This window comes from Aspergillus sclerotioniger, assembly GCF_003184525.1.
Source record: "Aspergillus sclerotioniger CBS 115572 chromosome Unknown BO94scaffold_40, whole genome shotgun sequence".
Taxonomy (NCBI): Eukaryota; Fungi; Ascomycota; class Eurotiomycetes; order Eurotiales; family Aspergillaceae; genus Aspergillus; species Aspergillus sclerotioniger.
In genome coordinates this window covers 228,758-244,257 of record NW_020291030.1, presented here as the reverse complement: position 1 = coordinate 244,257, position 15,500 = coordinate 228,758, and the positions used below count along the sequence as shown (strand labels likewise).

Here is a 15,500-nt window from a genome sequence, read left to right as displayed (position 1 = left end):
AATAGATTGGACCATTATGAAGGTAGCAACAATCAAAACAGAAGTAGGCCAATTCCCTAGAGGAACCAAAAGTGACAAAGATATTGCACCCCAATTTCACCCAAATATTTTATATCCCATTGACCGACATACCCTAAAGAGACGATGAGTCCAGTTTTGCGGACAATCAATCAATCATAACCATACCCAAGAACAGCGGCGAGTAACAACCTCGAACGTACAGAATATCGAGAGAAACTGAGAATAACTAAGCCCATTGAACTAACTATCCGGTGATACAATGTGGTCCCGATGCCAAGTGATTCCTAACGAGCATCCGTGTTAACGGCCGGCTCAAAACCTTGCAATTAGGCGGACTGTGCTGGTTCGTTGAGCAGAGGCTCCCTCTCGCGGTCTGTGGCCGCTGGCTGCTCAGCCCTGCGGAGGAAGACATTGCGACCGGAGTACCTCGTCAACGTAATATAGATGGACTCAGCGAAAAAGACCGCAAAGATGACAATGGCGAAGATCCACTGCAGGGAAATTATCTTGACGCCAAATTGCTTGACGGCCAATGCTGCAAACGTCTGTTAGCATTTCGATCACGCGTCTCGAATAGCTTTATGGTACTGCATACCCAGCGTCAAGAAACTCAGACTGTAGCCCAGAATGTCATCCTGGGTGGCTAAGATATGCGCCGAGCCCAATGCGAAAAGCACCCAGATGAACACATTAGCAACGATCCGGGCCGGCAAGCTGTTGCTGTTCACTGCAACAGCTCCGTTCCAGAACAGCGTAATCAAAGTCCAGGCGTAGGGCGCTGCAACGACGGCAAAGTGCGAGATAGATGGAAGCGTACGATGCCGCCAGTAGGTCGTCTTTTGATTCAAGAAGTGTGCGATCAGAATGATCTCTGAGCCCCAGAAGTGGTTGCGGGTCCACAGGAGAATCCAAGCAAAGATGAACAAGTTATTCAGGATGAAGTGCGATCCCACATTGGCAGCGGCAGTGGCCACTACAGCGTCATTGGAAAAGAGGTGATACACATAACCGACTTGGGACAGGAGTACAATAACCCTGGATTAGGGCGTAAGAATCAAAATACTATTGGGCGGGTTGAAGACGGGGGAGGGAGGTGGATGGGTATCAGTGAATAGAAAGATCGGGTAGTTACCAATAGATACCACCAATGACAGTGCTCAAGCTAAAGGGGGTGATATGCTTGTTGGCCTGCTTCCAGATGGTATGACCGTGCTTGACATCGGGGGCATGGCTGGAATAATAAATGCCGACGATCACGACGAGCGCCCACGATAAAGGGACGAGAACGCGATAGGTTCCGAGCGAGAACCTGTCATGCGACTCTCGCTTGGCGAACGGATTATCTGGAAGTCAGATATTAGTCAGGGATAGGATGTTGCGTGCGAAAGGGTCTTTAAAAGACGCTAAGGAAGAGGGGCTCACAGGTTGCCATAACTAATGAACCAAACAGCTGCGACCGGGCGTAGAATGGATGGCCAAGGTAGATGAAAAAAGAGTCAATGCCTAGAGGCAGAGAGAGCCAGCTCTGGACCAGGCCAGGGGGGAGGACATGCGGTTATATTATTGTGTAGCTACTCCGACGCCGACTGGAAGATGTCATTGTTGGGAGGAATGGATTTGGAAGAAGCTCCCCCGCATTGCCTGATCTCCTGACCGGCGCGTCGTCTTCTCACTGGCCAGCTTCCCGGCCATCACGGGACTGCCGCCCTTCCGAATGTCGTGATGCGTCGTCCTAGTCGTCCTCCCTGTTCTTCTCTCTCGTCTACTACTGGGCCTTGTCTACTTTGGGAGGTATGATCCTACTGTAGGTGGGTCTCTGTGGCACAATAATGAGGTGACGACTCGGATCTATGACATCATCCTGGAAGGTATCAATCCTTTTCCAGCATCAGAACCCTATCAACGCTAACAATGGTCAAAATGCGAACAGAACGCATTATAAAAGTACGTGTCCTCCCTCTGCGATTCTCTGATGTCGTTGACCGTCATCCCCACGTTGTCGATCAGCGCACGGTCCTGTTGGCGCACGCAGCCAAGTGTCTCTTCCGCCAGTGACCCGACGAAATGCGAATGTGCTTTCATGGATATGTATCCACATAGATACTGTCTGGAGTCTGGTTCGTCATGTTGCAGCCTGACGACATAGTCTCGGTTTATGCGCAAGAACTGCTCTGTCAATCCACCTGGGGCCTGCGCAGCGAGGGCATAGTCTGGAGTCTTTCCTCCTTTAACTCCGTATATGAAAGCCAAGGGCCCGCAAAAGGCAAAAATGGGAAGTGGGGACCGTAAGACAGCTCGTCCGCCAACCCTGACCCCGGACTAGCCATTTATCTTGTGTCTTACATGATCTGTTTCACAGCCTCCACGATCTTGCCGTGGATGGACGAAGGCGCAACGATCATCCCGTAGCACTCCGCCAGACTTCTTCCCAGGCTGCAGTCGACCGGATTACCCGCCAGGTCGCTCACAGTGCAACCGAGCTCTTCAGCGATCAACATGCCGCCCGAGTGATCCCAGATCTTCGATCGATAAGATGCCTTGTGCGGAATCTTGATCATAACATTACAGCCTCCCACGGCGATGGCGATGTACCGCAGCTGCGCGGCCCAGAGATCTGTTGATGCTGGCCACGGTGCTCCCAGGTAAGATGCAAGGCGGGCATGCATGTCCGTGTTGGATGATGTCGCTTTCAAGCAATCCACAAAATCAATATCCTTAGGGTCAGTGATCTGAGCCTTGGGCTCAATTTTGCTCAAGGGAAGAAGAGCCCCTGTTCCCATTTTCCGAATGAATGCGCCTTGTCCAGAAACGGCAAACACTTGATGCCCGTAACCATCCCGATCGACGATTTCTTCGTGTAGGCGACCCGTCCTCAGGTTCATGTTCGGACAGCCCAAGACGCCGACCTTCTGGTATCCGTTCTCTACCAAAGACAGACAAACAGCGTACTGCTGGCCGTGTATAAAGGTCGCCGTACCATCAACTGGATCCAGAACCCAGGCGCGAGTTTGCTTACTACAGCTACCCTGAGCTCCCAAGTCGATCAAGTCAAGCATTTCCTCCTTACTGCTTGGGGCGTAGAGTAGTGCCTCACTCTCCTCATCCGTAAGGCGAGTCGAAGAGACCAGCTCCCATGTGCGTTCGAGGAGAGCAGGGTCAGCTCGAAGGGCATCTGAACTTTCTTCACCCACGAAGACATCGTCAGGGAAAGCACGGTGGATGGCGGCAATAATCAGTGCTTGCGCAGCGAAATCGGCAATTGTCACCGGGGTGTCGTCATTCTTGTCGAATGAGCCCTTATCAACAGCTTCCAGTAGCTTTTTCGTCAAGAGTGTAGCTCTCTGGACGGTCAGACACGCGATCTGAAGCTCCTTGGCGTAGGGATCGGTTGATTCCATGGTAGCAAGATGTATCGTACCACTCGATAAGAGATTGACTTTTCAGAAAAATGCTCTGATTCTTGTCACAGGGATCCCTGCAGAATTTGTCTCAATTGGGCTTCCCAGTCAGGTCGCCTCAAAGTTCAACAGTGCTTTGAATTCGGGAAGGACGTTGCAACCTCTCTCGGGAGCGCACACGATTATTATCGGGTCCAAGGTCTGATTGTGGGGTCTTCTTGGAGGGGCACACCGCTGGTGACGTATGATAAGGGGTGGATGGATGAGCTTCGGTGCGGATTCAGTCGCGCTGAAAGTAGGTGAGAGATGGAATGAATATGGAGTTGGTTCGGGGAGGAACACTGCAAAGAGTATAGGAGGAATTGTGAATGACGAAATGAAATGGGGACATGGGTGACTCGAAGATGAAGCCAGTGAAAGTGATCGCCCGGCGGAGTGACCGTCCTTCTGCTTCGGGCTAGTGTGTCTCAGTTGGGTATGGCCGGATCTTTCGGTTGGTTATCTTATCGGGCCTCCTCTTATCCTCATAGAAAGCATCTCAAGGATCTCTACGCAGACCAAATTTACTCGGAGCTTTCCCAGCCCATGATAGATAGGAGGGATCAGTTGCAAGGAACTTGTAATATTGTGGTCATTATTCTGTCAACAAGAACGAGGGTGTTGTCGTTCTACATAATCAGTATCGAGACGAATCAGACATGCACGATATGGCTCTATACCCCGTCTCGTCCGGGCCTTAAATGCTTCATTCAGTCCTAAATCAACATGAAAGCTCATGCAAGAATATTAGAATGAGGCGAAAGCCAGTTCATAGGCAAAGCTGAGTGTCAACTTTGCATGCTCCAGCATATGATCAAAGCTTAGATACTTGATTCTGTCGTCCGTCGTGTGGATTCTCTTGCTGCTGGTCTCCATTTCGGACTCGGTTGCCATCGCCGCAGGATATCCGTATTTACTTGCCGACGTGTGATCGGAGCAGGCGTAACCGCATCTGGTTTCAATATAACCAATGCCACAATACTTTGACCGGGCTCGTTAGTCAAAGACCTACCCAAATTCTGATGAGTGATGAAAGACTTACTGTGCTGGTGACGTCTTTGAGGAATTGCGTCAAGCCTTCGTCAACGTAATCAACCATGATTCCAATGGCTTCCTGGCGACCGGCATCTAGAGCCCCCTGAGTATAGCCCGTCATGTCCTGCTGAAGCATCGCCTTGACATCTCGCCTATTTCTCTTATACTGGGAGAAAATAGCCTGCGAGCCCAACATACCACCTTCCTCTGCCGAATACCAATGGAACTCGATTGTGTTTTGGGCCTCGCCCTGAACAATGGCGTCTGACTGCAGCAGGCCACGCAAAGCTTCGAGGATAGTAACGGTTCCACTTCCGTCATCATCAGCACCAGGAGCCGCCAGGATAGAAGGAAGGAACAGATTGATGCTGTCCTGATGAGCGCCCAGAACGATCGTTCTATTAGTCTGGCCCGGAACTCGAGCAATGATGCTGAACTGGCCCCAAGGGTGAGCAAACTGCTCGACTGTCGCGCCGTACTTCGCTGCACCCGACCGTTCAATGACACCGGAAACTCTGTTGTATAGCCACGTCGCAGACTCGATACCAGTCGCCGACCTGTAGTAGCGAGTATGGAATGAGGTAAATTTCTCGAGATTCTGTTTCATGTTATCCTTGGACAGGTCCCGCAGAAGGCCAACCACCGCATCCGCATGCTCCATCGTCGGCGGATAGTGAACGTAACTGCCAGCATGCAAAGTTGAATAAATCCCAGTGTTCCGCTCTTCAGTAATATCAATGAAGTTAACACCATCCTAAGGCAGTATCCACAGTAATTAGCATGCTTTAATATGCCAAGAGAATTTGAACGTTAACGAGCAGTAAAATGATGCTATACCAGTTTTAAAGCCCACTTTTCTTCCTCAGTTACCCATCTTGTTTGATAAGGAGCCAGCTCAATCAGGAACCTTTCTTGATGATGGTGGACCGGGGGATCTTGGGGAGTTGTCAGCGGTTCTTGCTGTGGTAGCACGGCCGCCAACGCCCCGGTGGCAGCGGTTGCGCCCAGTGCAAGAGCTATGGAAAGCTTCATGTTGCCTACGAAGATCTACCGATGAAAAGGATTGAGGAAGGTGTGAGAATGATGGAAAGAGAGTGGTATTGCTGATGCTGATGAGCCTCTGCACCGTAGATGAGGAGTGTAAGGTTGCCCGCCCGAACAGCTGCCGACAGTTGTTAAGGCTTCCAGGGGCGAAAGGCCGAGAGCTGAGCAAGACACGGGCGAGGAATTGGGGGTTCCAGGTTGGACACGACCCAGGGACTGCTCTGATGAAACTCAGGGTAAGCACTCGAATGGGGTGCGGCCGAATATGCAGGAGGAGAGGAGGAGACGAGGAGACCCCTTGAGACAGTTGCGTCAGAGGTGCGCGCGCGGCTTAAATAAGAACACGCGCTGATCGCACAACTCAGCAGGCCCTCGCCCGCCAAGTCTATCTGTAGGACCCCGTCCTACCCTCTGATCCTCTGGTCGGCACGATTGATAGATGGCCTGACATGGCTTGGAGCCGTAGAATATTATTGATAGGTACCCAGTGGTTCCTGGATTGAAATCAAGGCACGTTAGCCGCCCTGCGGGGTTGTCTCCCAGGAAGCACTGGCACTAGATACGTATCTACTGTGTACTTCTTCGGGGAGATGTGACGGGCCATCTCGGTCAGTCAGTCCTTGGAGTTGGACATGGTCAAGCAAATCTCGATGGTGGTGGATAGGATCCGTCTAAACAAATCCGTATAGTAAGTACTAGATAGTATCCTCAAGCCGTCGTGCGACCGTCACGGGGCCGTGTAGCCTACCTGAACCCGGGTCATTGCAGCGAACCAGCCCCCAAGCCCTCTGTGGATAAGGATCCCAACATTCAACAATAGGTTGATATCATAGACCCATGTCAAAGCCCCGCGGCAGGAATTCAGGCAACAACTTTCCGTTCGCAGGATCGAGGTGTTGATTAATTGCTTTATCCGCTGAGCCGGCTCCCAGCAACTCACCGGGATTGCCTTCTGTTTATCGACTCGGAGGGATGTTCGTTTATTTTACATTGCCACATGGCCTAATACTGTGTATGCTCATCGGTGGTGCTTGAATTGGGATACCCCGCTCTATGGGCACTTCCAAGTTCCAATAATACATCAGGGACATATATACTATGTAGTACTCCGCACAGGGCACCGTGTTCACATGAGAAAGGATGGAAGCAAGCTCCTCTTGCCCGTGCCTCATGACGGAACACGGTCAGGCATGTTGATCTCGAGACCATTGTGTAGTTGTTCCTTCATTCGTCCTTGGACATGGCTTGAATAACATGCAATTAATTATCCGGTCCAGTAATCCATACTATGAATGCACTCCACTTGATCCCAAGGTACCATGCCTTTCTATTCAGGCCTGGACGGGCCATCGGTACCTACTACCTAGAAGAAGATAAGATTCCAAGGCGCGAGGGACTTACATCACCACAGCGGTGAAGTGGATAACCGCCGTCGCGTGAATCATTGGCTCGCGAATCAGTGAGCCAGTCGCGGTCACGATGACTCACAGGAGGCCCCTGGCTCGGCTCCCATTAAGGCAGGTAGGGCTAGGGTAAGCGCCAAAAACATCCAATAAGAGGGGATTGATTCTTCTCGTGCCCCAGTGCGAGTCAACTGGTGGATCTGAAATCTCTCAGCGCTTACACAGTTCCGTTCTGTCCCGGCCTCGACCGCCGAACGCGACCGGACTGCAGTTGGTTATCTCCTCTTATCTCACCCTGGTTTCCCTTCGTCCCCCGCCTCCCCCCGACCCCTGGTCTTCCCTTAGAAGTCATTGCCTCTAGTGATCCCTTCCTGGAGTACCTTAGACTCTCGCCTTATGCTGTTACGCCTTCTGTGTGACTAGCCACCCTCCAATCTCCAGGTTCCCCTGTCCATCTCGCCCACTCGTTATCCCCGTTATCGAGACCGGACCGCGTTGCACTTTCGCGATGGCCATTCATCCGAGTTTCCCATCTGAAGTGGACCCGAGAGGAAGCCTCTCGCCACAGCAGGCTCGAGCCATCTCGGCATGGACTGAGCAAGCGGCTGCATCCTTGGAGACCCTGACTCTCTCGGAGTCAGTACCGATCGGTGATCAGAATGTCTCCTTCTCGCAGTCCACCCCTACGCGCACCGCCTTGCGCGGAGCGACGGTCTCGTTATCGATCCCCTTGGATGACCCAGTACCGACTACCGACAGCCCTTCCGCAGCTAAGGTCAGGCTTCTAGGTCAGACCGCAAAGGAGACGCAGGTGGCGTCGGTGACCTTCCGACGCCGCGAGCTGATGCGCCGCGATAGTCTAAAAAGACGGGAGGCCCTGTTGAAGGGGAAGGACGGTAGTCGTCGCAGACAGCGTTGGGAGAACGGTATGTCTTAAGATATTGGATACACGCCATGCACTGGCAATCCACTCCTTCCGGAGCCTGGCGTCCCTTCATCATTACGGTTAAGAGATGCTGACAGGCTGTGTTTCTTTCTCAAGATCGCCTCCTGCATAATCCCTGGGTCGAGCCGCCTTCTTCCAAGGACTGGGACATCCAGGCGACCCACACTCGTCACAACCCCATGCCTTACTACCTTGCACCGCTTTGGGATACCCATTATGCGCATCTCGACCATAGTTCGTCCAAGCAGACGGCAGAGATGAGGGCCGAGAAGCACCGCGTTCCCAAGGAGCTCCGCCAGAAACTAAAGCATGCGCGTGCTGCACGCGGCATACTTCAGGACATAGAAGAGGATATCAGACACTTCATCCAACGATGGAACGAGAAACAGCTCTTGCTAAAGCAGGAGGGTCTGGCGGACGCTCCCCAATCATCTGACGATGATTCCGAGGACGAGGTAGTGTTTGTGGGGAGAAACGGTCTGATGCATGATTCGCCGCAACGGAAGGCAAGATTGCAAAAAATGCGTGACGCGATGAGTGCTCATAATGAGCGTGATGGGGAAAAGATGGTGTTCGAGAGCCTAGTCGATGACCGGGCCGCTGGGTTCGGGTAAGTGCCATCGTCCTTCCAAGGCATTGAGCCTGTACTCACTCTATGCCTCCCGTTAGTCGCTGGCTTGTCCATTCGATCGCATCCTATTACGGCTTGCACACTTGGTCTGTTACCGTGGGGGAACCTGCCCGCCGTGAGGCTTACGTTGGATTCTATCCGCCAACCCCAGGCAGTCTAGCAGGACTGGTATCCCAGCCGGCTGGGTCAAAGGTCTGCCGTCAGGAAGCCATGATCCAGCCCGGCGATGAGCTGCCTCGACCCCTCTGGATGCAGGTGTAAGCCATTGGACCAATATCTCATGATCTAGATCACATCTAGATCTAGAGTCTCACGATTCATAGAGCCATGCTGCACCGGCTCCAGGGTAGGTTTTTGGGTTGATTGTAATACTCCATGTAATAGGAAGTGTGTGTGTCTAGTCCTGGAGTTGTCGGATAGACGAATGATTGATTTCGGGTAAATGGGAAAGGTGCTACCGACGCACCCGTAGAGTATCCCAAACACGCTTTCAGCTCCCAACGTATACGAAGAGTCAAAGACGACTTACTGACCAGCATTTAACATATGGCATATTGGTAGGAGTGTCTCCAACAGTAAAGGTTTCCCTGTACCGTCGATTCAGAGCATCAAGTGTCTACGTCTGGCGTCCAGGTCGCATCTTGAATCTTAAATGCCCGGATAGTCGTGTCGGCTGAGGGTTGTACAGACTCCGGACCGGGGGTGTCTACGGAGTACTTCCAATGGATACAAGGATTGTCATTGTTCGAGAAATGCCTTAGCACATCATCTAGGCTCGGGGTGAATCCACGATCAGAGTGATGAAAGGGAATGTGCACATTGTCTAGGTAAGCCGAGTCTATGCTAACTACTCGACTGGTGCCGGTATGGCATTGTATGATGGCAGCCTTGGGCATCGAAGAGAGTTCCGTACAGTATGGCCTGATTTCTCCACATAGTGGAATGCCTGTAGGACCCTGCAAGTCATTGCCCCGGATCAAGGCACTAAGAAACATGGCACCCCATTGGGGTCATGATATATCAATTGTCATACATGAGATATCAGGCAGATGTGATAATTGTGATGTATATCGGGGAGGGGGGTGTATGTGTGACGTAGGGGCACATACCAGCCAAGTCACCCCATGCTGATTGACCAAGGCAGAAGTGCCATTGTATTCCTGTACCACCCACTGCCGTCAGCTCGCATTGATCCACTATCTATTATCGGTCGGTCCGGTGGCCTTGGGGGTCTAGATGGTCCGCTAAGTAAAGGCTGTCCTTGGGGATTATGATGATCATGATGGTATGACTTTGTTGACAGCGTGGGCGCGGCATAGGAGAATATTGGGAGGTTTAGAAAACAATGATTGACGTAGACTCGGGAGGCATGTAGTACTTCTGTTTACACAGTATTCTGCAACAGCAGATCATATGTATGGTGCAAGGGACTGGGTATCATCTACTGTTCACTTACCAGGTTAGGGAGCCGGGGGAACTAATAGTAGGAAGGCGATGGAAGCACCCACCAGGTTCCTGGCAATGAGTAGGTATGGGTTTGAGTTACATGCACGGATGCCTGGGGGAACTGGGCCTAGTGTCACCATTTCCTGTCAACAACCATTACCTGGCTCTGGAATGTCGAGCCATCTGGCTGGCTGGCGGACTGACTCTGTACAGGTAGGTAGGTAGAGTGTAGATATGCCGGACACAAGCGAGGCAAGGGCACTGACCGCACCCCACTTAAGGCCCCATTATCAGTGGGGATCCTCGAGGAGGGAAACCGGGATAGGGTTCAGGATTGTGTTTGAGTTTGGGTGGGAGGACAACACAGAACCCCGAGTTCGGAATCCATCTCCCCACGTCGTCTCCCACCGCCGATGATAGTCTGTATATTGGAGGGAGGTGTTGCACGACTCCTACACATCTTGACCGGGTTTGTGGCAAGACCACACAGACTCTGTCCAGTGAGCGAGAGCACTGACTATCCATTCGGTCCGATCCGGCCTCCAGTTTGTTCCACGGTACTCCGTACCGTACGTGATGTGTCCTAATCATTGGGTCACTCATCAGGCATCGATCAGATCGATCTATAGACATGACCGGTCATCGGTATTTTCCGTGCTGGTCCTTTTTTTCCCTTTTTCCGGAAGTGAAAGACTGCTTCCAGACTGCAGCGAAAAAAGCTAAGTAGATTAAGTGCCTGGTATTGGGTTGTTGGCAATTCTCCATTTAGCGTTCGGTCAAGGTGAATTTCCAGCCAACACCGCGTGCGAAACGACCGAATAGTCACAGATTCCCTGCAGGGACAACGTCCAATCCGCGTCGGATCGTGTCTTCCGCCGGCCTTTCTCTGCGACCACGGAAATACTGTAAGCTAGATAGTAGATAGATAGGTACGGTAGACAGGCTTTGGTTGTCCTGGGCTACGACGGCCGCCGGGAAATGTCCGCACCATGGAGTTTCGGAGAATATCCTCAACGCACCACACTGGCTAACAAGTCCGCCGAGGAATGCCTTCGGGAGGGAAGGGTGACTCAAAACAGGCAGCCTAGACGAATATCAGTAGGATTCTAGAGCTCCATGGTCGCGGCGGTCGGAGTAAGGCATAATGGGCAAGGCAAAGCCGCGGTGGATCGCCCAAGCCAGGCTGATGATGTAGGTAGGTATCTAGCTGTCGCCATGAGAGCATTGACGATGCTTGACTTGAATCAATGCTATTTATCACTTGGTAGCCGCATTACCGTCGGCCGAGGTGTCAGTCCGAGTTGGATCGAGGCTGTACGTAGGATTCTTGCTGATCCTTCCTGCCTGCCTGGAGGGGAAATCATCTGCTGATTCCGAAGACAACGAGGGGATTGCCAGCATTATCGTAGGAGAGGATCTTTTTGTTTTTATTTTTATTTACTTTTTTTTTTGAATTTAAATTTGAATTTGACAAACTTTAATCCCGTCTTTTATTTATTTATTTTTTTTCCATTTTTCTTTTAATCATTGTTATTAATATTATTATTATCGTTATTTTCTTATTATTTGCTGAACGAAAAGCAAAGACAAGCCCACCGGGTCAACCAACAAGAAGAATGCGGACAGGGTGAGAAAGACGATGGATGGATGGATGGATGGCCAAGTCAGTCGGCCAACGTGGCTGCCTCCCCCAGGCTTTTACCATCCTCACTCAATTCCCGACCTTTTGGTCCATCGCCCTCCGTTGTGACTTGCGACGGATGTCCTGCGCCACGCGCATTTGCCTCGACTGTCTATTGTAGGACGCCGGGTGCCATCTCGGTCGATGAAACAGTGCCTGTGCTTCAAGCCTGGCGTCATCTGCTATGATCCGCGGCCCCTTCCACATTCCCTCCATTCAGTTGCTTGCCTCCTCTCGGATCGTTCCAAGGCTTAGGTAGTTCTAGCAGCCAGCCTGACCTCGGATTATTGCTCGCCCTTTGTCACGGTTACGACTCCTAACTATTATTATCAGCAACCCGTGTTGTTTCTCCAAGCCATCCTGTCCCTCCCGCCCGGAGTCCCCCTTCCCCTCCCTCTCTCCATCTGACTAAATTATCTTGCTCCTGGGTTTTGCCTCATTATTGCGGTCTGGTGCTCGTCGTATTACATCTCCTACTGGATCTACTGGATCTTGGGCTGCCAGGGCCCCTGCGCGGAACCAAGCGTTTTTTTTGCACCACGAGATCAGGCTATGGTTGGAATACATATTACCCCTACTTCATCCTGTGTGCTTGACTCGCTATCCCCCTCATCCCTCCCTCCTATGCAATCCCCCCCAGGCTTGCCTTAATTAGGATTAAGCGATATTGCCGGATCGGCTCGGGTATCGAAATCCATCTCTGGAGTCTTGACCGGAGAACACGATACCCAAGTATACGCCACCATCCTTGCGCGATCGCTTGCTTTTGTCGCTTCATAACCTATCTGACAGCTTCCTATCACATTAGCGCCGTCATGGGGTCTTACAGTGCATCGTCATATCAGAATGGTTCGAGGGCCGCTGGTAGCTCCAGTTCCACTACCAGCGATGTCTCGGAACGCTCGAAAAGCACGGCCCCTACGATCTACAGCGATCGACCCACCCCCATACAGAGAGTCGGAATGGACTTCTACGACGAAGAAGACCCTAAAGCCTCAGTATCGACCTACACATCCACCATCCCATCCGATGATGAACCCCCCGAGACTCCGCGCTACGAGGTAATCGATCGTAAGTTGGACATTTTCTCAACCGACGTCATTCCCTCCAACCCTTCGACCTTTGGGCAGCTATTCCCCTCCTCTCGGCGGCTCCTGATTCGGCACGACGATGCGACCCTCGACGGGAACATGAACCTCCGCATCGACACGATGGTGCCGCAGAGGGGTGGCTATCAGCAAGACGTAACCTTGTTCCATCTGCGCATGTACGACCTGTTCTCGAGAAAGTTCTCCTTCCGACGCTACTGTCGCGACTCGGGGCGCGAGGTGTGCCACTCAGAAAGAAGACCTGTGGCATCAAGTCTCGACAGGCATCCGGTCTTTCGACGGTCGTGGAGTAGTGTGCTGGCTAGCTTGCGACCAGGATCAAGTGGCCACGGATCGTTGCCTGGCCACGAACATAGGCGCCAGGACTCAGGGTACAAATCGGTAGAGGATGATGACGAATTTTTTGATGACAAGCATCTAGACCACAGGAGCGGTGGCGATCGCCAATTTGTGCTGACAGATAACACGTTACTGGAGTTTTCCAATTATGCTCATGTGGAGCTAAGGCGCCGAGGCGCCGGGCTCTCGAAGCGACATGAGTTTGAATATTGGTCGACAAGGTACCAATGGAGGCGTGAGTGTCGGAAAGAGGGGGACTTGCGAGAAGTTTCCTATCATCTGGTCAACACACGCACATCCAAGACTATCGCTCATATTGTGCCGGAGATATTGACCCCGATGGAAGCGGCCGAGGAAGAGAAAAAGGGAGGATGGATTCCACCGTCATCCATGTGGATCAGCGACCCGTCTGTGTATGAGACGATGCCTGACGTTGCCGAGTAAGAACCCCTCTCCTTAGTCTGGTCGATGGCCTTCTTTTTGAGTTTGAGGCTGACTAGTGTACAGTGTGATTGTGGCCACAGGCTTGACGTCCCTAGTTGATGATTGCATCCGGCGCCGATGGCACTCGAGGAAACATTCCCAGTTCATCCAGCCGGTGCGGTCAACCCTGTCAAAAAGCATCGAGCTCATGGGCCCCCGGCGGTTTCTTGATGAAGTGTTACACCGACGAGGATCCGCGTGAGAACGATAGGCTGTGGATGGAAGATAACCGGAAGGGCAAAAGCGACACGGCGGCAACACGTCATGCCATCGTGGTGAGGGGGAAGACCGGTTTGCAACCGCCGGCGGTCCATTGACAGGGGTCGCCAGCCGACCACTTGGCTCTAACGACGTTAACGACCGCATATGATGATGTTCTGATTTTTGGTTGGCTCGGGATCTGGGTGCTTATGTTCTTGAGCATGGGGGTGGTACATTTGGGCGGTTGCCGGAAGTTCAGTCCGGCATGATTTGCGATGATGTGTAACAGGAACCGGAGGGTCGTACAGGTTCGGTTGAAGGGGAGGGCGCTGTCTGTAGTTAGTTATCTGGGTTGGCTGCCTGTTTCAGCCTCACCTTGCTATGCTGGCATATACCTGGTGCTATTTTGGATTATGATCAACATGGATGTTGGGGTGGCGCTTGCGCATGTCACTTGGGGGCCGATGCATGTACTCTCCGTATCATGAACCTAAGACTGTTAGCCACCCTACTTTAGATTACCAGCTAGCTAGCTGTCTTGCTGCTGTCTTGCTGCTGTCTCGGCCGGGGAACCTGGCCCGCGATTATAGTTCGTCCTTGTCGGCCTGACTTGTACCCCTGGTCTGGGCCAGATCAGATGGGAACCGGAGCCAGCACGCATGATCGGGCGAGGCTTGGAAACTGATCAGGGCCATGCTGCATTTCCGACGGATGTAGGGAGGGCAATGAAGGGAATCTTACCGGAGTTGGGTCACTCTGGTGTTGTACTAAAGAGGAATGTTCGGGGGGAGATGGTAGTAGACAAGGGGGGGGTTCCTATTTTGGCGTCGGTTCTGTTTTTTTTTTTGAGGGGGCTTTTATTCCTTTTTTTTTTTTTTTTTCCTCTCGTTTTTCTACTTTGGGGATAGTTTTTGGGGAACATCTGGGAATTGACTACTATGAATCTCCTCCCATCATTTCTCCCTCTTTTTCCCTTCTGGCCCCCCTTCCCCCTCAAATTAAGCTTGCCTGAGGCCGATGCGGGGCAGATCGAGGCTCGTCGCCAGAATGCTGCGGCGCGTCGAATCAACGGTTTGGCTGCCGCCTCGAAAAGCGGTTCGTGGAAGCGTTCCAGCCTTCCCCGTTGTTTGGCGCTGGTTATCAATCTTGCTTGCTTATGCAGGTTCTTCATCGTCTTCCCACGATTTCACTGCTGCTGCCAATGAACCTCTTCCTAGTTTGCAAGCAACCGCATGCTGGAAGCGAGGACGATTAAGTGAATGCTGCACGTATGAATGCCCAACACAATGCCAGAAGAAAGCAACGAATCATGGCACCTTGTCTGCCGGAAAATGGCCTGGGTCAAGCAGACCCAGCTCGCTCTTCGCTGGCAATTTGTGTCTCCCGCAGAGGGATTCCCAGATGCACAAGCTGGCGCTTCATCGCCGTGGGCAGCTCTTAGCGTTCTAAACCCCTGCTGAAGGTTTCCTGCCAGACAATAACGAAGGCCTCGAGCAAGCTCTGGCCACCCTGGAATCTGCAGTCCCCATTCCGATAGCAAGTACTCATGCAGAGCGGCCCGGTCTGTGACCGTTTCGTTCTAGGGCTGAGGAGAATTGATGGGCTTAAAATTGGCACCGTTCAGATTTTCTGATTCGAGACCTTGATGAGCTGGCACTGTGGTCTCTGGGCCCGCTTCCAATCCTCTGAGTGGCCCAACTGGTCGACATAAAATTGCTTCTGGC

The 15,500-nt window shown here is 52.1% G+C and overlaps 4 protein-coding genes across 4 annotated transcripts; 2 read left to right on the top strand and 2 right to left on the bottom strand.

Moving 5' to 3' along the window:
• Positions 1 to 347: 347 nt before the first annotated feature.
• Positions 348 to 2,147, bottom strand: BO94DRAFT_560702 (DUF1774 domain-containing protein; the record flags this gene model as incomplete). The annotated part of the gene is made up of 4 exons (XM_025614177.1): positions 348 to 556; positions 617 to 1,056; positions 1,154 to 1,364; positions 2,126 to 2,147. 4 exons carry the CDS (start codon positions 2,145 to 2,147, stop codon positions 348 to 350), a joined length of 882 nt encoding a protein of 293 aa, XP_025462562.1.
• A 213-nt stretch (positions 2,148 to 2,360) lies between these two features.
• On the bottom strand, positions 2,361 to 5,525 carry BO94DRAFT_560701 (Zn-dependent exopeptidase; the record flags this gene model as incomplete). Its single annotated transcript, XM_025614176.1, has 4 exons — positions 2,361 to 3,441; positions 4,252 to 4,439; positions 4,501 to 5,247; positions 5,331 to 5,525. 4 exons carry the CDS (start codon positions 5,523 to 5,525, stop codon positions 2,361 to 2,363), a joined length of 2,211 nt encoding a protein of 736 aa, XP_025462561.1.
• A 1,491-nt stretch (positions 5,526 to 7,016) lies between these two features.
• BO94DRAFT_579098 (uncharacterized protein) lies at positions 7,017 to 8,959 on the top strand (the record flags this gene model as incomplete). The annotated part of the gene is made up of 5 exons (XM_025615246.1): positions 7,017 to 7,069; positions 7,382 to 7,866; positions 7,983 to 8,496; positions 8,556 to 8,774; positions 8,902 to 8,959. 5 exons carry the CDS (start codon positions 7,017 to 7,019, stop codon positions 8,957 to 8,959), a joined length of 1,329 nt encoding a protein of 442 aa, XP_025462560.1.
• A 3,149-nt stretch (positions 8,960 to 12,108) lies between these two features.
• Positions 12,109 to 13,914, top strand: BO94DRAFT_292889 (uncharacterized protein). The gene is made up of 3 exons (XM_025606697.1): positions 12,109 to 12,376; positions 12,453 to 13,532; positions 13,600 to 13,914. Exons 2-3 carry the CDS (start codon positions 12,460 to 12,462, stop codon positions 13,775 to 13,777), a joined length of 1,251 nt encoding a protein of 416 aa, XP_025462559.1. The 5' UTR covers positions 12,109 to 12,376; positions 12,453 to 12,459; the 3' UTR covers positions 13,778 to 13,914.
• Positions 13,915 to 15,500: the final 1,586 nt, after the last annotated feature.

Excerpts from the sequence above, each read along its gene's own strand:
- BO94DRAFT_292889 (XM_025606697.1), top strand. The coding sequence starts at position 12,460 with ATGGGGTCTTACAGTGCATCGTCATATCAGAATGGTTCGAGGGCCGCT. Across the intron at positions 13,533-13,599 it reads ACGATGCCTGACGTTGCCGA|TGTGATTGTGGCCACAGGCT; the intron begins GTAAGAACCCCT and ends ACTAGTGTACAG.